At 40.8% G+C, this 20,567-nt stretch overlaps 1 protein-coding gene across 2 annotated transcripts; it reads left to right on the top strand.

Moving 5' to 3' along the window:
• The first annotated feature begins 2,068 nt into the window (after positions 1-2,068).
• Positions 2,069-20,050, top strand: emp2 (epithelial membrane protein 2). 2 transcript variants are annotated; one of them, XR_008365791.1, is made up of 6 exons: positions 2,069-2,219; positions 15,918-16,027; positions 16,887-16,995; positions 18,176-18,316; positions 18,707-18,938; positions 19,807-20,050. XR_008365791.1 is itself a non-coding variant. In XM_053514584.1 (5 exons), the coding sequence occupies exons 2-5, from the start codon at positions 15,950-15,952 to the stop codon at positions 18,874-18,876; spliced, it is 498 nt and encodes a 165-aa protein (XP_053370559.1). In that variant the 5' UTR covers positions 2,069-2,219; positions 15,918-15,949; the 3' UTR covers positions 18,877-20,050. The 2 variants fall into 2 exon arrangements, 1 of the variants encoding a protein (XP_053370559.1); XM_053514584.1 differs by having other exon boundaries at positions 18,707-20,050.
• Positions 20,051-20,567: the final 517 nt, after the last annotated feature.

The following is a 20,567-nucleotide window of genomic DNA, read 5'->3' as shown; positions in this document are numbered from 1 at the left end:
CTTGTGCTTCATTAGGAGTAAGGTAGGTGTGGCCTCTGTGCTTCATTAGGAACAAAGGAGGTGTTTCCACTGTGCTTCATTAGGAGTAAAGGAGGTGTGGCCTCTGATTTATTAGAAGTAAAGGAGGTGTGGCCTCTATGCTTCAGGATCAGTGAAGGAGGTGTGGCCTCTGTGCTTCAATACGAATGAAGGAAGTGTGGCCTCTGCGATATGAAGGTGTGTTTATGGGTTCTCCACACAGGAACGTTCTCGCTGTTCAGCAAAGAGTTTTGTAACACAGCTGTGGATTTTCAACAATTTCCGCAGTGAGTACATCTACTGGCCCGGGCTTCCTGTCGCCCCAGTCAGGAACAGGATAAGGCCTTACCAGCCTTCATCCTTTAGTGTGAAGAAACACGCCAGCATGCAGAAACACCAGAAAGAGCTGCAGAATGAGGGAATGGCCTTTTCAGCTCCTAAACACATGAATGGATTGATTTTACAGTATTTAGATATAAGAATGCCTAAGAATGCTTTGTTTGAGCTTACATTAAATTTTATGACAAAAAGCACATGATTTGTAAGACTTATGTTACTTACTTTTAGAGCAGGGGACGTCTCCTTTTCCCTGCTTTCCTGTTTGAGATGGATTAATAAATTATCCTCTAAAACTTAAGCAGCATAGATACAAGGCTTTAAAGACTTTAGACTTCAAACTGTGCATTTGGGTTTTTGGATATGTCAGGTAGGACAAACGTTATCATTACTTTTATAATGTGTAAATTTGACCCCTACTGGAATATGGGAATGACATCACAAAAATGTAGAACTCTCAAAATGAGCAAATTATTTATTTTATTTTTTTTTGGTCACAGAAACAACCATAAAAAATTTGATCATGTGTATCTGTGCTTTTTCTTTTCCTATAATTTTTTTTAAGTCATGTTTATATAGTTGGTTAAAATAAAATAAAATTCAGTTCATCATATTGCCCAGAAGGGGAGGAATGTGTCACTGCACAATCCTGAGCCTGATATATGTTTATTAAAAAACAGCAAAAGTAATAATAGCTTTAATGTTCTGAGCATTAATGGCTACGGGCTCATTGCATGATTAGTAACCTAGTTATGAAAAGAGTTTTTTTTTAGAACCCATTTGGATTTGTTGTACATTGAATGGTTAACGGTTCCTCCAACTAAAGGGCCTTTAAAGGTTTAAATAGAACCTTTAAAAGAGTTTACAAAAGGAACAACAAAATATTATTCTTTTCTCAAAAAAAAGTTGTAAAAGCTTTTGGAATAACCTTCTACAGCTATTCCAGGGCAACTCATTCATTAAGATTCCTTATATACTGTACATAGTCGACTTTACTTTTGAATTATGCTGTATTATTTACATTTTGGCGGCACGGTGTCATAGCTGTTAGCACTGTTACCTCGCACCTCTAGGGGCCGGGTTTGATTCCTGCTTCTGGTCTGTGTGTGGAGTTTGCATGTTCTCTCCGTGCTTGGTGGGTTTCCTAGGAGTACTCCGGTTTCCTCCCACAGTCCAAAGACATGCAGATGAGGTGAACTGGCGTTTCCAATTTTCCCATAGTGTGTGAATGAGTGTACGAGTGTGTGTATGTGTGTGTGCCCTGCGATGGATAGATGAATGGCACCCTGTCCAGGGTGTACCCCGCCTCGTTTTCTAAGTCTCCTGGGATAGGCTTCACGCCCCCCCCCTCATATCCCCCCCCCCAAACCCACAGGATAAAGTGGTATAGATTAGATATAAGAGCAGGGGAAATCCCTTTTTCATTGCTTTCCTGTTTGAAATAGATAAATAAATAAATCATTCTTGTTTCTTTGGAATGTTTTTTTTTTTATTAATGTAATGATGGAAAACTTTCTAAATGACATCTGACCTAATGTTTTTTTTTTCTAAATTTCAAAACATTTCTCTCTCTCTCACACACACACTTTTTCTCTCCTCCCCTATTGCAGCTCCACCCTGAGTGAAAGTGTGTGTATGTGTGTGTGTGTGTGTTCCATATTTTCTTCTCTTTTCTTCCCCTTTTTTTTTGGATAGAGGAGGAGCGCGCGCTCGCTTTTCCCGCCCTGCAGTGCGCTACTCCAGCCCAACCTGCTGCGCGCGCGTCCCGCCTTTAGTTTTTGCGCCTTTTTTTTACTTTCTAAAACTTTCGCTGTTGGACGCCGTGTGTCTCTCCTTCTTTCCTCCTCTGGGATTTTTCTACTAGGGTAAGTGGATGATAATGAGTTTTACGCCTAAATAAGAGAGAGAACATATTTTCGTCTGTGTGTGTGTGTGTGTGTGTACGCATGTGTGTGTGATGTTGGGGTTGTTAATCGTATTTTCTCCTAAACTGCCTCCTGACTCTGTGAAGGGGCGTTGTTCCTTACGAGCGCTTTTTATTCTAATTTGCACTGAATTATGCAAATTCGACCGCGCTAATTAACAAGGCGTTAATTGTCCGCCGTAAACGAGATTTTATTTCGTTTAAACCGCAAAATATCCAGCAATTCTTTCAATATATTTTTAACTCTGAACTTTTAACAGTAAAAAACTTTTGAAAAAAAACAATGAAAGGAAAATGAATGAAAGATTTATTTTTAATAATAATAATAATAATAATAATAAACAAATTACACTTTTTATTAAGTAAAAAAGTTAAGAGCGTATATACAAAAACCTACGTGTGTAGAGTCAATGTGAAATGTCGCCCCCTGGTGGCAGAGCGCTGCTTTACCGACGCAGATGATAATAATAATACCAATAATAATAATAATAATACATTGTATCATCATGTTGCTCTTGTTTGCACATTTTCAAGTGCACTTTATGTTGTTTTTTTCTGTCTTTTTGGTGTGTAACACCTTGGTGCTGGAGGAACGTTGTTTCTTTTCATTGTGTACTGAACTGTTTATGGTTGAAATGACAATAAAAGCTGACGTTACTTAAATAACAATAATAAAAATTATAATAATAATAGGCGGAATGGTGGCATAGTGGTTAGTACCTCCAGGGTCCGGGTTAGATTCCCGCCTTGGAGTTAAAGACATGCAGGTTAGGCTAACTGGTGTTCCCATATTTCCTATAGTGTGTGAATGAGCGTGTGAGTTTGTGTATGAGTGTGTGTATGTGTGTTTGCCCTGCAATGGACGGATTGGCACTTTATCCAGGGTGTACCCCCCCTCATGCCCTAAGTTTTCCTGGGATAAGCTCCAGGCCCTCCCGTGACCCTGTATGCAGGATAAAGCGGTATAGATAATGAGACAATAATAACAATAACAATAATAATAATAATAATAATGATGATGATAATGATGAGGTTTCTCAAACTTTTTGATCACTGAATCGCATCAAAGACCTGCAAGGTATTTTCAAAAGATAAAGCACAGTTTAGTTTTCCCCCTGCACAAGTTGTTTTAAACTTTTTAAAGCGATGTGCACTTGGGCAGATGTTACTCCTGAAATGCATTAAGCTTGTTTTTGTGCTCTGGTCCTGAATTTCCATGTCTTGGATTAAAAACAAAACCAGGAAAGCATTTGTGTGTTAATGCTGCACAGGCTCCTTTATAAAGGAATCGACTGAGGAGAACGCTTCTGTAATACATAAGCATCTGTGTCTTGGATTTTAAAAACTGGACATTAAACTTGGACATTTTTTGTGTCTTGTTGCTGTTGGAATAAAGGTGCAGGTGGTTATCACTCGGTGTGTGTTGTGGATTTGCATGTAAGAAGTTTTGCATATCAGGCATCAGATCCCACAAATCCATCCCTGTCAGCATGTGTACGTGTGCGCGTGTGTACATGTGTGTGTGTGTAATTGGGCATGCAAGGCTTCAGGGCCTTCAGCACATTCCATAGTGGTATGTGTTGGTGTGTTGGGTCATTTCTGTGTGTGGCAGGGGAGAGAGAAAGAGAGCACGCATGTGTGTGTGTGTGTGTGTGTTTTCCCGAGTCCCAGAGCCTGTGTGTAGCTGGGGGTTGGTTGGATTTCCGGACTGTAACACAAACACAACGCGGCTACGATCAGGGCGCCGTGATCCCACCCAGGGCGCTCGAGAGAGAAAAAAGGGAACTCCAGTCGAGTGTAAACGCCCGCAGCACGAGTCGAGGTGTTTATTATTGTGTTGCGACGCAGTGTGTCCTGCTGTGTTCACACCCTGCAGCGAACAACTAATCCCTAACTCAGACGTTCAAATCCATGTTCAAGACCATCTCTTAAGAATCTGGATGATTATTATTTTTATTCATTAAAAAAAGTTTTTACACCATCCCATAATTTGCATGGAATTAGTTAAACGAACGTATTATAAAATATTTGGACATGAGTAACACGCTGCCATGGTTACCATAGCGTACCCTAACAGTGTCTGCTACAGTATAACGACCACTGATAACGATTTATTGATTTGTGGAACGCTCCACTGATAGGTCGTCTCTCCTAACCAATCAGAGATGAGCTTTTGCACTTAGGAAAATTTTACATTATACTTTTACTACTAATATTTATAACGCAAATAATGCTTGCATCATAAATAATTCATTTGTATAATAATTGATCTGAATTTGGTAACATAATATCTTTATAAAGTTGATAATTAAATAAAAATTATTTGAGAAAGAGAACCCATTTTTGGAACCTTAGAACCCTCGGCTATGCAAGATCCCTTGCAATAATAGAATTTTCGTTCAGTATTTAGAAGCTGTAAGGTTCCTGTACGGTTCTTTAAGGGTTCACTGGATAATTAAGGGTTCTCAGTGTGCTAATAAGGTTCTGTGTGGGAAACTTGGGCACACTCAGGCATTGGGTTCTGCACAGGGACAAGAGAAGCGTTCTTACTGTGCATGACCACAATGTGTGTGTGTGTGTTTGTGTGTTAAATCATCCTGATTGGTTCAGCGCCTGGTAGCTAATCCGACAACAAATATAAGCGAGACTCAGGATTCTGAACGACTTCGTAAGTCACTGCACGAAACCAGACTTTTAAACGTTTGACAGCATCAGCTCCGCTTAAGACGTTAAATCTGAATCAGAAGTTATTCTCCACATGAGCGCTTTTCAACTTCATCCAGTTAATCATTTTTTTTTTTTTTTAAGTTTTCCGTACTGAGATCTTCTCTGGGAACCTGAGCTTGCTTTTGGCTGGAGCTGGAGCTCTAACGTGGATGAGGCTGGCGTTCCGGGGACTCGGTCATGCCACATGAGGGATTTGCTGAAAATGCAAAAAAAAAATTCTTTTCGGCAACACTCTGAATTCCGTGTCATCACTTTTTCGCTTCAGAGAGACAGAAATGTGATGACCTGTCATTCTCCTGCTCGGCTCTGCGGAAACATTTGCATTGCAAAAGGTACCGTTAGCGTAGCAGATTCCAGCGTCATTAGCGCCGCAGCACCGCTACAAAATGGTTGAGCGCGGATGAAAATGTGAGGCGCCTGCTTCTGTCGCATTCATCGCTTCTGTCGCATTCATCGCTTCTGTCGCAAAAAAAAAACAAATGACGAATCGAGGGAAGGACGTCATTCTTTTTTGTTCTTGGGAAGCTTTCCATTCTGAGAGGCCTCGCCAAAATGGGCTTTTAATATGACTCTGTTAACAGTTTTTATGTTGGGTGTGGCGTCTGGGTTTCTTGGAGGGTGACAAGAAATTGCTCGGGTGTGGTATCATATGTGATGAATTACACACACCAAAAAAATGACCAGGAGTAAAATTCCTGACGGTTCTGGCTACAATGATGTCCTCTGTTCCTGCCTGAAATGCACAAGAGGGGAAAAAACGGAAACGTCTTTCGAGAGGGTGGGGGTCTCCCAGACGTAAAAACAGACGTCCACTTAAGCAGGATTGAAGGATTTGCTTTTTCTCTCACACACACACACACACACACACACACAGAAAATTAGATGTGGCTGGTGTGTCGGAGCAGCTTTGTTTATACACGAGGGGACTCGGCATACTCAGAGTGTAATGTTTGCGCTCATGTGACAGAAATAAGTGGCGTTTTAAAGACGAGCGCCTGGCACGCCGAGTCACAATCTGTTATTTGCATGAAGAGACTAAACAAACATGTGGCGCAGGGAGCCCTCGCTGAGTGCGGAGATCTCGAGCTGCTCCTTCCCTCTGATCCCACAGACACTGGAGGCGAAATTCTCAAATTCGAAACGACCCCTCGCACGCACGTTAGCGTAACACGCCGCAGATGGAAAAGCCGAACGGAATCCGACAGTGACGTCCGCATGAAGCAGCAGGAGGCTCCTCGGGAGTCGGACAAGGCTTCTGTCTTTCTCTCTCTCCGTCTGTCTGTCTATCTGAAGATCAGAGTTTCTGGACAGGATCCAAAAAGTGTGTGAATCAAAGTTCCTCAGTCCAGTGTGCTCTCCACTTAAGGGAACGCTACACAAACAAAAGTGGATTTTGTGGAAAAACTAAAGCAGAAAAAGACGATCCCGATTCATACCTTAAACTCTGTAGTAAAACTGCCGGCCTGAAATTCAATGACATAAATCATAACAGTCCAAACTTATTCATTAGGCAGAAAGGTTTATCTAATATGTTTTGAGATTTAGATGCCGCCTCCGAGTGGCACAGTGGCATTTCGCCACTCGGAGTGATCTCGCCCTATCATCCGGAGATCGCTGGTTCGATTCCCGGGTGATGCTGTAACCTCATTCAGCCGGAGGTCTAGAGAGAGCTGATTGGCCGAGCTCTCTCAGAGGGGAGGGGTGAGAGGTACTTCGTGCTCCCACATTAATCACGTCTCTCCAGCCAATCAGGGGCGTCTGTGCGCTCAACGCAAGCGGAAGGAGCGGCTAGCGCTGTCCTCCGAGTGTGTTACTCCGCCCCCCACTGGTGCGTGAGCGAGCTGTTCGAAATGATGCAGTTGGCTGCTGTCACGTGGTTCGGAGAAAACACTTGATAGTCTTCAGCGCTCCCGGCTGAGTAGTAGTAGTAGCCTTAATGTGGAGCCCCCTAGTGACGGGGAGGAATTGTCCAAGACTAAATTAGGAAGAAAATCGGGGAAAATAAAAAATAAAAAATTAGTTGCCAAGTCTTAAAACCATCCCAAAAGAAGTTGGAATTTGAACAAAATCATGCAGTGTAAAACAGCAATGTTTGAAACAAGGCGGCTGCATGTTTTAAATAAAATAAAAATCACTGATTTAAAAAATCACAGATTTTAAAATAATATAAGTGCATTATAATTAGCTGGAAAAGGGGCAGGATGAGGAAATGGGGCTGTTGGAAAATGGGCTAGTTTGAAAAACTGTGATAGCTGGAAAATTTTAAGTTTTTTAACAGAATTTGGGCTGTTTAGAAAATTAGATTGAATTGTTTTAAAATGAGTCTACTTTAAAACTTGAATAATTGGACTAATGTGAATTTGGGCTAGTTGAAAAACTGGACTTAAAAAGTTCACAATTTGGGTTTGTGCTGCAAATTTTCTCCAAAGCAGCACAACGATTCACATCACAACCTAAAGATTAGTCTTGGTTTTTGAATTAGACCGATTCTTTTAAACTATCTGAACTTTTCAAGACCAGTTAGGCCAAATTCAGGTTTAAACTAGAAATTTTAAATTTAAGAAACTTAAAACTTAAGATTTTCCTGCTATCCCAGTTTTCCCTCCAGATCAGTTTTAAACGTGCAAATTTTCCAACCAGTCCATTTTCCAACAACCCCATGTCCTCATCTAACATTTGCCCAAATGTCCAATTTTCCAACAACCCTACGTTTCTATAACCCAGTTGATGAAGTGCCCCAGTAACCATTCTCTCAGCTTCTCAATTTGGCAGGAAAACCAAAACTTTGTATTCAGGGCATCGATATGATCTTAATGTCACAGTGAACCTTTTTCAGAGTCCTGTGAGTTTACTGGGAGTGTCACTGGCTCCCATTACAGCGACTGACTTCATTGTTAGTCTTTTGGACTGGATGATGATTGCTGCCTGGATGTTTATTTTAATTGGAATAATTAATAAAAATGAGATGAAAATAATTTTTCTTTAGAGTGTGAAAAAATGGTTCTTGAGTAGAAGTAAAAGAACATCCTAAAAAGAACAGTTGCTCTGTAACTCTGGGTGTTTCTCCTCATGTTTCTCGATAAGATTTTTCCTTTGGTGTAAATTAGGGCGGGGTGAGGGTTACGGCGAGGTTACAGTCCCCGAAGCAGAACTCGCTTTGTCTCTGTGTATTAAAACCTCAATGCTGGCCGCCCGCCAACTCTGACTTTTGTGTTTTCTCCAGAAATAGGGCCGATCGCTGCTCAGAATACGACACCCCGAGGAACAGCGACGCAGAGACAGTTAACGAGGTCAGAGGCAGATCCGAGTCTCAGCTTTTACAGATTGGCTAATCAACAGCGGTTGAGGTTTTGAGCCATAAAAAGTCAGGCTTATAAACGTCTGTGGGCGTCGCTCAGGGCTCGTGAAAAGACGCTTTGTGCTGAACTGCGCTCTGGGACGGAACTTGGGTTTGGTAAACAAAAAGGTAATTGGGGAAGGTAATTGTCCTTTATCCTTAGTTAAATTTTTTGCCCTAGGGAAGTTAAGACTATGATTACAGGCAACAGCGAGTATTCATACTTGTTCATAGAAACTTTCAGAAAGTCCTGCTTTCCAACAAGAGTAATTTAAACCGCTGCCATAACTGTAGCGCAAGAAATGGATGAGTAGGGGACACGAAACGGAAACGTGTTATCTGATTTATTTAAACACCAGACTTCATTTAGAACTTGAAGTCGTCCTCTATGAGAAGACCTCTGCACCTTCATTCAATGCAGCTTGTTAAAGGACTCACGTCTCATGCTTTTCTTCCTTCCTCGAGCTACGAGTTGGAAACTGCGGAATAAACCCACTGGCGCTGAATACCTTGGAGCTGAACGTCAAGACCGCAGCTGCTGTAGAGCTAAGCGCTAAAACATTTATTGCACGGATTTCCTCAGTAGGGAAATTCTTCATCCTTTTTTATTTTTTATTTCTGTCCCCGCGACATGTCTGGGTTATCTGAGCTCCAATCCCAAAAATAGGTCATGGCATCCATTACGGGACTTTTTCAGATGTCTTGCCACCAAACGGCAAACTCGTAGACAGACCCCAAAGTCGGAAATCGCTGGGATTTAATCTGTCACGATCTCCAGTCTCGAGCTTCGTAACAGTCATCTGGTAAAGCTGTAACTTGGGCAAAGTCTTGCGTAATAATAAAAAAAATAAAACACTTACATGAACTCCGTTTCACCACTGATTACTTTCCTATAAGAGCATGACACACAAGCACAGAGGATCTGAGATCATATTTACCGATTGGTGATGTCATTAGCATTTCCGCTAGTACCATAGAACATCTTAAACCGAGCCGAGCCATGCAGGGATCTCCGACATTTCTTCCATGACTGCGTCGGCCAACCTGGAAGCGCGAAGCAGCCTCCTGTGGCTTTTGTTTTATGAAAAAATCCCCCAGATGAAACGCCCGAAAGCCGAGTCAGCGTTTTCCATTGAACGGGACGAGGGGAAAGACCGGAGCAGATTAGCGGCTGGAGTCGTCTCCAGCGTATTTTGCTTCTGCAGAAAGACAAGACTACAGATTGTGTAATCCTCAAAAGCTGCAGACTAATCCCGGGAACGCTTCCAAGATAAACGCCGTGTTTCGTGCCAGCGCTCGCAGTCACACTGTAGAGGAATTTCTGCCTTTATTTTGCCTTTCTTTTCTCTTTTCTCTTTTCATCCTTCAGCAGCTGTGATGCAGATTTTCACAATGACCCAGGGATTGGTTTTTAAGGTGTACAGGTGCACTTTCATCTGAAATATCTTAAGCATCCATTTATTTAGAAAAGATAAACATTCATACACATCTTTCTTTCTTTCTTTCTTTCTTTCTTTCTTCATTAAAAATGATCTCAGCCCATCCCAGTTACACACACACTCCATTTAAACCTCACTTTTTCTCCACTCCTTTTCTTTCATTCCCTTTTCCTTTGGTCCTACTTTCGTATTTTTTCTTCTTGATATTCTTGTATTAAGTTCCTCCTCCTCTTTTTCTTCTTCTTCTTTTTCTTTGTGATTTTCTCTCTGTTATTTCCTGCCATCATCTTCCAATTTTTCTTTCTTCTTCATGCTTTCTTTCCTTTGAAACTAAATATTCCACATGCTTCATTTTGATCAAGTTGCTTTTTTTAAGGTTCTCGAGATTAGCTCTTTAGTTGCCCTGGGCTTCGACCTCACAACCTTTTCATGAATAACCTATAAATAAATAAAACCTAATGACTAACCTAATATAACCTATGATAACCTAAATCCTTAATGCTTCCACTTAAACGTTAAGGTCATAGACTCCATGATTTTTAGAGGTGTTTTTGGGATTATGAGAAAGTTTGAGGTGATGTTTAACTTTTATTGTGAGTTTTAATACTATGCTTTTCCACCTTTGGGAACATAAGGAAGAAACCAACACTGGTTCATTATATGTTTGACTTCTGTAGTCGTCCAGACGTCAATAATCACACATTGTTTATTACATTGTTACTTTAGCTAATGACTGATCTGAGCCAGTGTCAGGAGGCACACCGCGGTCCAGGATCAGTTTTAAAAATACAAGTCTAATCTAATTAGAAATGCACCTGTGTTCCAGGTTGTCTTCATTCCTGATCTGATCTTAAATATTTTTGTCTGTAGTTAATAATAAAAATGGAATTCGTCTTTTTGTTTTCTTTCTACAAAGGGACAATTTGGTGTGACACCCCGAGTGTGAAGTAAGTCCACTGTTAGTAACCGGGTCCACAAAAGCACAAAACCCTCGTTCTGTACAAAAATGTGTTCCAAAGTTCAGCTGAGACTCGAAGCTTCTGCAGCCCCGCTGAGCTAAATCGAGTTTTCTTTTCGAAAGGGGTTAATTTATACTAAACTCCATTAAAGACAGGCCAGGCGTTCTGAGAGAACAACTCGTTTTATCCTCAGACCGACTCTAAACCTCCTTTTCAGATCTCATGTCATGTAGATTTTTGTACATTTTGGATCAAGCTCCAACCAAAACAAAACTGTCTTCTTCGACCTGACGTCCACTGCAGCTCCGAGCCACACACTGATTCGTCTGCACTTTCGTTCATGTCTTTTCCCCCACCCCTTTGTTTGCATTCCTTTCCCTCCGTTTTCCCCAGCTCCGCCCATCAAAACCCTCCTCCTACGTGTCGAGTAAATCCCCAGAAGGCAGCAGCTGCGTAAATTTAGACCATGTGCAGAACAAGTCCGTACCCAACCTCCCACTGAATGTCCTTCCCCATGAAAATGTACTCCAGCTTGCGGGGGTGAAGAGGTGGGGGGGGGGGTGTTTGGTGTAGAATCACACTCTCCTGGTGCACGTGTCCGATGGTGTCCTCGGTGCAGATGAATAAGACTCAGAGCTCAGACCGCAGGGTCATGCACGTCATCCTTTCGATTACAAGTCAGTTAATTTACCAGGTTATTTAATCCCTCGATGAGAATGTGGTGTTAAACCGTCCAGGAATGTGCTATAATTAGTCTCCTGAGGCTTTTCTATGATTTATGATTAATATCACGATCTATAAGATGTGTTCAAGATGGATTTAAGACAAGCCAGAAGACGGAAATAATGATGTCTAGAAAGCAGCAACTTGTAACTCATGTCATGATCACGTCCATGATTTATCCCCTACTTATAACGCCGCAGCATCCTTTAGTGCAGCGATTGTTCTGAGCCGATTCTGATCAGCCCAAAGAGACGAGTGGGGTTGAGTCTGGTTCTATTGTTAGTTTGAAAGCCGTCTAAAATATCCAAATGTCAAAAAGATTTCATATAAGGGAGTGTTCACGTGGATGGAGAATTTTGATACAGATGTTATATGTTTTTAAATCAGGTGGTTTTTCTTTCTACGGTTCAAAGATGAGTTGAGAGAAAAAATAAAAACGGTCCATGGAGAGTCTCTCCAATGATTCTCCAGTGCACCACAAATGAGTTCCTGGTTCATGCCTGAGATTCACATCTCCGTCTGTCTCCCAGCGTGTCTGGAAGAACTCGTGATTTTTAAAATTGAAACCAGAATGCGTTCTGTAGCAGCCTAGTTATCCAACTTAACTGCTTTTAGGCCACAAGAAAAGTTTCTGGATTGCCTTAAACTGACAACCGGACATAAAAGACAGCTGCTGCCACTCTATAAAACTGTTCTTGCTGGGAAATAAATTACTCTTAAAAGGTGGCAGAAGAAGCAGAGTCTGTGTGTGAGTGGTTTGAGATGACCTGGCAGGCAGTGGGAGATGTTTAGAGAAAGAACGAAAAAAACTTTGGGAGGGTTTTATTAAAGGAATAACACACTTGAGGCCGACCCACTCGTTCACTCACTCACTCTGTATAGCGCTTGTGGGAATGTACAGGGCTGTGGGAGGCGTGGAGCCTGTCCCAGGGGACTCGGGGCACGAGACAGGGTACCAGCATGAGACACACACACACTACAGACAGTCTGGAAACGCCACTCAGCTTACCGTTTAGACTGTGCGAGAAAAACAGAGAAGCAGACACCCTGCTTGGTGGGTTTCCTCTGGGTTCTCCGGTTTTCTCGTACAGCCCAAAGGGTAAGCTGTCCCAAGGACGGGAATCAAACCCTCCACCCTTTAGGTGCGAGACCACCGTGTTCACCACTACGGAACCATATCGAGGGCTTCGTTATATGAAAATGATCAGTGCAGGAGTGGTTTAAGGCAGCTGATATCACACTCATTTGTCACGAGGAAGATTTTTAATGAACAACAAAAAGTTGTCTCTAAGCAGAAACACTGGAGACTCCTTCCATACACGTTTACCAAAAACATCAATAATCATATCTATACATCTTTGTTAATTAAAAGTATGCTTCTCTTGAACTCCATTCCATACACCCAGCCTCTGGAGATAGTGTTTCCACCTGGAGCTCCTCCCCAAGCCATGTACTGTATAAAATAAACTCTTAACGACGTCTTTGTTTCCAAGGATCTTTCCTTACAGATTTGATGAATCTTAGAAATCCTAGCTTGAGGTCTTAATCATGAAAGTGGTTTTGGTTGAGGGATTTCTAGAAGTCTTAAAGGCTAAATATAAATACTGTAACGGTCGTCCGCAGCTCCGCAGGCCGTATTCAACCTCCGTGTAGAGGAAGAGAATGGATTTTGTTCTGTGACCTCGAGCAAACTACAGATCAGATGTCCACATAGCCTGTGAACCGTCTGGATGGACGTCCAATCTGTAGTATTTTTATTTTCTCCGAGTCAGATGACTTGTGTGGTTTTTATGCCACTCTCCCAGGGTAAATGTGGAGGAATCCTAGTAGACTAATCCTGTTAGATTTTATATGAACAAAGTTTCATGAGTGTGAATGTCAAGCCTGTCCTGACTGTCACCTCGGCTACTTCACAGCTGAGACGTGACACACAAGTGCTCAAGGTTACGGAGAAGAAAAAGACAGAACAGAGCTGGAGTTTAAGACTCTTTGAGTTTGAGACTCATTTTTATTAGCGCTGAAAAGATGTAATCTAGTTAATCACAGTCAGTCTGTGATAAATCACGATTAATCACAATATTTAAATACTCAGTTTTACTTGTATTATAAAATTTTGGAATAAAGAAATGCATGACAAATGGTTAGATTTATAATGTCTCAAAGATTACCGTTCAACCAATGCTTTTTATAGTGAAACTCGCCGTTCAGCACCTGGTAATGTTTGATGACTTGGTGATCTGATGATCTTATTATCCGCGCTGAACGTGCTGGATAACCGCACTGCGATTATGGGAAGCTATTAGGATCAAAATTGGTCATTTGGTTAATTTGTGTTGGAAAAAATGGTACTGTGTTAAAATTTCCAGATTAATTCTAACAGCATTCTAATTTTTATAGACTAGTAAAGTGACTAATAATTTGTATTGTGCCTCCACAATAGAGATAAGCACTGGAAGTCTGTAGCTACAAGTTATGTGATATGCGTCCATCCAGGTTGACTCAGAAGACACCACTGTGGGATAATTTAAACATGGAGTTTCCCATACTCATTACTCTCGCGGCTCCAGGGCTAAAACCTAAACAAGGAAACATCAGACACCAAACCCATCTTGGCTCACGGACTGCATTTCAAATGCTCTTATTTGCCGGATGTGAACTGAAAGGGTCACAGGGGTTGGTCTGTTTAGTCAGAGGAAGCCCGTGAGGCCCTGCTGAAGTCCGGGTCACGGGGCTTAACAGCACTCGTAGCCAAATCCTGTTTTGAACGTCAGCTCAGACGTGCGATCGGAGCGACATGACCTCATCGACTTTATGGTGGAACAGCGAGATCTCGGGCTGCAGTTTGGAGAATTCCTGGAGAAGAACTCAGCCAGTATGCTCAGTCGTTCCTCTTGTTTTTATGTTCCTTTGGACGCCATGCAGCTCTCATCGCGATTTGGGATCTCAGGGAGTTGTCTTTATTGCATCCTGTGAAACGAGGCTGGTCATTAAAACGTCTGGGAGCTGAAGCTGCCTGTTTTTTTGTCCCTTGAGGAGGAAAAAAAGTTTTCTTTGTTCCATATGTAGACAATTAAAAGGTCAAAAGGTGTGTATTAGCCATGGCTCTGGTATAAAGTGATCAAGACGGACAGAGTGTCAGATTGCTGCAGGGCATGGACTTGGTTTTCTTCTGCCCCGACACACCTGATCTGTCAGCTAATTAACGAGCTGCAGCAGGTGTGAAGGAGCAGAGCAGGTGAAACTCTAAACTGTGAATTCTCATTTTCAGCCTATTTGCTTGACAGGTGTTTTTTTTTTTTTTTTTTTTTTTAACCAAAGGCATAAGAAGAGAAACAACAGAGACATGTTTTAAACTAAATGAGCAGAAACAGGTGCGAGATACTTAGAGCTGCTTCATGGACTCAACACAAACCTGTCAAATTCCATCAATAAATTCCAACTGCTTTTCCACTGCATTGTGCTTTTGGCATCAGGAAACAGGAAATCTGCTTCTGGCCCTCAGTCTAGTAGTTGTTCTGTTTTTGGAATTAGCGGATGGTTGAAACTAACAGAAACTAAACTGGTGCAAATGAACTGGACCCCAAAGGTCTACTGGTTTCTCTTTAGGTTTTAAACATACAGTAAACAAAAAAACAACAAATCACAACAAACCCTGGTTCCTTCTGGATGAGAACGTTAAAGCATCTAATTCAGTGCAGATACTGGAGCGATAACTGTCAGAGAGCGCTCCAGGTGCAGTACGTCAGTTTGTTTGACTTAAATGCACCAATTCCATTTTTGCAATTTCCTGTGATTACTGTACATCTTAAATGTATTTGTTTCGCCCGAGCATTAATGTCAAGACACGACACAACAGAGGAGTCGGTTCTTGCCTAAGGAACCACACCAGGGGCAGCTTGATGGTGATGGGATTTAAACATCAGAACTTTCTGATGAATAGCACAAAGCCTTAACCACTGGCTTTAGGAAAAGATGTGTGCCGTCTTGTTAAACACCATCGCTGGTTGGTTTTGCCCAGGATGCAGTTACTCTGTAGCAGGTTGATCCACTCTTACACATGGTTCATCCCTACACTTCCTCGGTCTAGGGTAGGTCTAGGGTAGGTCCTGGCAAGTGACGCAAGGTAGTTGGGTAAGATTTTTTTTTTTTTCCTGAAGACAAACATCAAGGATTTTAACTTGATGCAAGAACTTACAGTGAGCCAGTGCAGCCTGCTGACCAGGGTGTGTGGTACATTAGAGTTGTTGAACATTGACTCTTCAATAGAAGATGTAAAATACATAATGGAAATTAATCTAAAATTATGTTGAAGGCGATCCTTCATGATGAAGATTGAGATGTTTACCACCTGACATGTTGGCTAACGGGGACGAGCCAGAATAACGGACCTGCTCCTGCATGTGCCATCCATGTTTAGGATCTCGTGATCATGTCAATGTTCTTGTTTCCCTCAGGTTAGACTCATCCTCCTGCTCCAGCGTCAGCCATGTTGGTGATTTTGGCCTTTATCATCATCTTTCACATTATTTCAGCAGTACTGCTTTTTATATCGACTATCCACAATGTGAGTATGTGATGAACTGGACAAATGGTGAATTTTTTTTGTGAGGCGCCATCGCCAGTACATAAGCACAGTATTGGTGCTAATTTTATTTTTTGTTATACATATAATACAGATAATGTGTGCGGCCAAAAAGCTACTTCTAAACATGGAAGTGACCAATCTTGCTCCAAGTTTTGGAGAGATGATTTTTTTATGTGTCCTAAAAATGTCCATTCTTCAGCGTTATTGCTAATTATTTATATTTCTTTATGAGTATTGTTGCTTAAATTGGGGTTTGGTAAAAGCTTAAAAGCAAATAAAAATCTGTAGTGTCTGTAACCATGTCAATTCCATGTATTTTAGAATTATACACTTTTTCAGGTTTATGTCTTTTCATGGGAAATCTAAATTGGCCTAATTTTATTTGAATGACAGTTAAGATCATTAAAAGATTTTAATTAAAAAAGTTAAAAGGGCATGAAACTTTTAAGCAAATGTGTTTGTTTTAATCTGATAAAAATTTATGTGTTTTGCATATTTACAAAAAGCGAAGCACAAGCGAAGCAGGAGATAAGAAGCGTTCATTATGAAAAATGCTATCCTTTTCACTAAATTCACTTTTTCCCCTAGGTGACACGCACTTCAGCACTGATACCATGTGTTTTGACCGATTGTAATTTCTTTCAGTATGATTTACGTTCAATTTTCATTTCAAGAACTTTATCAGAACATAAGCACTGAGAAACAGGCCATAACACTAAATACTGGATAAAATGTTAGAGTAAAAAATAAAAACTTGAAAAAGGGGCAGAATGTATGATTATTTTTTCAAACCAATCCTATAATTTACTTATTAACTTGATGATTCTGCCACTGACAGGCCTGGTGGTTTGCAACAAACTGCAATGAATACACTGATCTTTGGTCCACGTACAAAAACGTGAGCAACACTTGTCAACCAACTCCCAGCGGGGCAACGAGTGCAGAAGGTGAGTCCTAAGAAACAGATTTAACATCGTTTTTTTACATAAAATGATGGCCAGTTTAAAAATATTGTCACATCTCTTGTCCGCACCTTAAGGCCAATTTTATTACTTTATTAACCACTTATTGAGGAACGAAGTGACCAGAACCATGAATAGAGAAATGGTGCCTGTGGTGGTAGGTTGGTCACTGATCATTACCTCGAGGTTTGTGTTGGACCTTGATGGTAGCAACAATGCAGAGCCAACCTTTATGGTGGTGGCTGGTTGGATGACGCCACTTGCTGTAGAAACAAAAGATTGAGTTGGAGGTCTGGATTTCAACCTTGTGCTAGACCACAGTTGTTGAATCTTGGAAGATTCATCTGTACTTCGAATTGTCCTGTGATTCCCGACCTTGCAAATGAATCTCGTGAGAATGGAACTCAAGCATGGAAGCTTGTCAGGTCTTCACTGTGCATTTTACATACCTCTTACTACAAAGTCCCTCTCGAAAACTTTCTACAGGCCATCTACATGAAGATATATTTATTGGTCAAATCTTATTCGGAAAGATGCAGATGTGGGTGTAGGCTTTCATTCCAACCAAGCAGGAGCCACACCTGGTACCTGCTGTTTAATTAGTCGTTTTTGGATTCCAATAGACTATCAGGTGTGGCATGTGATTGGTTGGAATGAAGGCCTGCATCCACACGAGGTATGTAATGTGCACAGTGAAGACCAGGCAGATAAAAGTTGACCTTGATGGGATAAAATAGTGATAAAGGGTCAGACTTGGGGATAGCGTGTTAGATTCATGGATTTGTTGGAACGACCTCAAGGGTTTGAAGGCAAACAGCTACTCGTCATGGAAATCATTAGCGTACGTCAATCAACCAAGACCAGACAGCCTGCATGCTTGAATCAACATCAGTGGTTTATTAATGACTCTCTGGTTTGAGACAACAAACGTTGGAGTTTCCAGGACCAAGAGATGTTTACAGAAAATCTGACAGGTACGGTTTGGGCTTTTAGATATTCTACAGGTCAGACCTGCAGGGTCAGGAGAACACCATGAAGTGGTCTGTAACAAGGAGCCACGTGGTCATGGTTTGTTTATGGTGCTGGAATAAAGACCTGCTGCACTACTAGGAGCCACAGATTCTGTAGAAGAACCTGACTTTTTATTTCTAACGTTTCCGACCAGGTTATCTCCAGGCCGTGCAAGCTGCCATGATTCTAGCCACGATCCTGTGCTGTGTGGACATCTTCATCTTCGTCCTTCAGCTTTTCCGTGTGAAGCAGGGCGAGAGATTCGTCTTCACCGCCATCGTTCAGCTCTTATCTTGTGAGTCATGTCGAGTTTTTTTTTTTTTGCTGTTGCAGGAAAATTCTAAGTGATGGTGTAAAATCATTATCACGTTTTTAATGTAATAATGAACATCTGTGAAACAAATTAGCTCCTGTTCTCACGTTACAGCACTCACAGTCACTCCCTCGCCAGCCCTTTCCTATCCGTCATAAAGTTAATAAAATAAAACTGCACAGCTCCTCTGTCTGAAAACTTAACCTTACAGCTTTTTGTTTTTCCGATTCGTCCCATCATTCTGTTGTTGCACTACTTATTAATTAATTAATTAAATCAACCCCATCTGAGCAAGCAGAACCCAGAATTCAAGAGCGCTGCGTGGCGAATAAACATTGTGTTCTTGACACTTATTTTTTTTTTCATGTGCAGCACTGTGCGTGATGATCGCCGCGTCCATCTACACGGCCCAGAGGGAAAGCTTCCAAACCGAGGGATTGCAAGAAGGAAACTACGGCTACTCCTACGTGCTCGCCTGGGTGGCCTTCCCCATGACGTTTATCAGCGGCCTCATGTATTTAGTGCTGCGCAAGCGCAAGTAAACAGACGCCTTTACAACAGCCCACCTCAACCGGCTGCGAGCTTCACCCACAGAATTTATTGTGTAAATATGGGTTTTGTTTCTAATGCAGAGATCCAAAACATTTTCACAAGATAATATGGGAAATAATAAATGAATAACCTTACTGGAAACTAATTACTTTTTTATTCTGTACTAGTTAGTTAAAACCCTTATTTTTTAGTTGTTTTTGTAAGTTTGAGTACAATTCACACGTTTTAAAGGATTAGATAAGATTTAAATATAGAATTAGCAAAACCACTATTTAGGCTTGTTTCTTTAAGGCGCTCTCTCTCTCTTTTAAATGAACTATATACTGTATATTGTGAATTTGGCGTAATAAATACTTGACCATTTGTAAGAAGTCAGACAGAATCCGTGCTGCCACGTTATTGAGCACCGCGTCATACTTGAAGCTGAACAAAGCAAGGCCGGGCGTGTACATTAAGCCTTTTCGTGTGAAAGTTTGTATTCTTTTATTTTTTTCTCGTTTTAAATCAGATTTTTTTTGTAAAAAAACAAAAAAAAAAAAAAAACAAAGATTGTAGTTATAGTGCATGTTTTATTTTACCTAAATGCATTTAGCTTAGCAGTGCTATTATAGTTAGCACGGGTTATAGATCAGAGTTCATTAGGCAGCGTAATAAGCTTATAGTGACAGATTTGGGATCCGGGTTTCAAGAGAAGTCTTTTTTTTTTTTTTTTTTTTAATTCTCATGTGTTTGACAGAAATAGTTCAAATATTTTTAGAAAAGCTTATTTATGTTTCTTTTTTTGTATAATGAAGTATTATTTCATTTTGCTTGAATCTGTTTTACTGAAGGCTTTTTTTTTAATGGAGTGAAATCATAATGGCAGCTTTCTTTCTTTTCCTTTGTTTTTAAATCTGTTTCGCTCGTTCTTTGTGTTAAAGATCTATCCAGTTGCCTGTATTTCCAGTGACTGATCCCCCAACAAGGACTCGTTTTCTGCATTTTTAAAGTTCAATTAAATGTATTTCACTTTAAGGACTTTTTAATGATTTTTTCCCCACATTGATTTTGCTTATATGGTCATTTTTCAGCTTCAGTTAAAATATCTGTTTTGTCCAACAGTACATAAATAATCACATTTTCCAATATATTGTCCTCAATAAAGATTCACCAACTTGCTGGAAACAGACCGAGTCAGCTTTGTCTCAAAAAGAATTAGAGAAAATTTGTAAAAACTGGACAATTTTTTTTTATTTTAAAGTGGATACAATTAGTTAAAGAAATGGTCTTAAAAATAGGTAATATTTTTTAAACATGGGGAAAAAAACTAAATCTATCGAAAAAGTGAGAGTCTGGCATAAAAAGTGGTGCACTGGCTACTAAACAAGAACAATCTAACTAGCAAGGCCAGTGTGTAGCTCTAATTAGCCACATTTTTTGGGTCAGACGTCAACAGTAACTGCAGAGATTAAATACAGACATGCATGAGATTCTAGAGGGACAGGAAATCCACGAGGACCGCTCTTAAATTCTGGTTAGCTCAAACACTGATGCCCCTGCTGTTTCTATCCTGGTATTGCATCGAATGCACATGTGAAGTTTATGAAACTAGGACGCTAGGACAATGACGCCACTGCTACAGTGATGACCACAACACGCTTTTCTGACACATCACCGACATCTTTATAGCAATTTATTATTA

The sequence above is a fragment of the Clarias gariepinus genome, chromosome 16 (genome assembly GCF_024256425.1).
Source record: "Clarias gariepinus isolate MV-2021 ecotype Netherlands chromosome 16, CGAR_prim_01v2, whole genome shotgun sequence".
NCBI classification, from domain to species: domain Eukaryota; kingdom Metazoa; phylum Chordata; class Actinopteri; order Siluriformes; family Clariidae; genus Clarias; species Clarias gariepinus.
This window is presented reverse-complemented; position numbering and strand designations above follow the sequence as displayed.

What these genes read in the sequence shown, in the direction of transcription:
- emp2 (XM_053514584.1), top strand. Translation starts at nt 15,950, where the DNA reads ATGTTGGTGATTTTGGCCTTTATCATCATCTTTCACATTATTTCAGCA. An exon ending in CGGGGCAACGAGTGCAGAAG is followed by an intron (nt 16,996 to 18,175) that starts GTGAGTCCTAAG and finishes GTTTCCGACCAG; the next exon opens with GTTATCTCCAGGCCGTGCAA. An exon ending in CATCGTTCAGCTCTTATCTT is followed by an intron (nt 18,317 to 18,706) that starts GTGAGTCATGTC and finishes TTTCATGTGCAG; the next exon opens with CACTGTGCGTGATGATCGCC.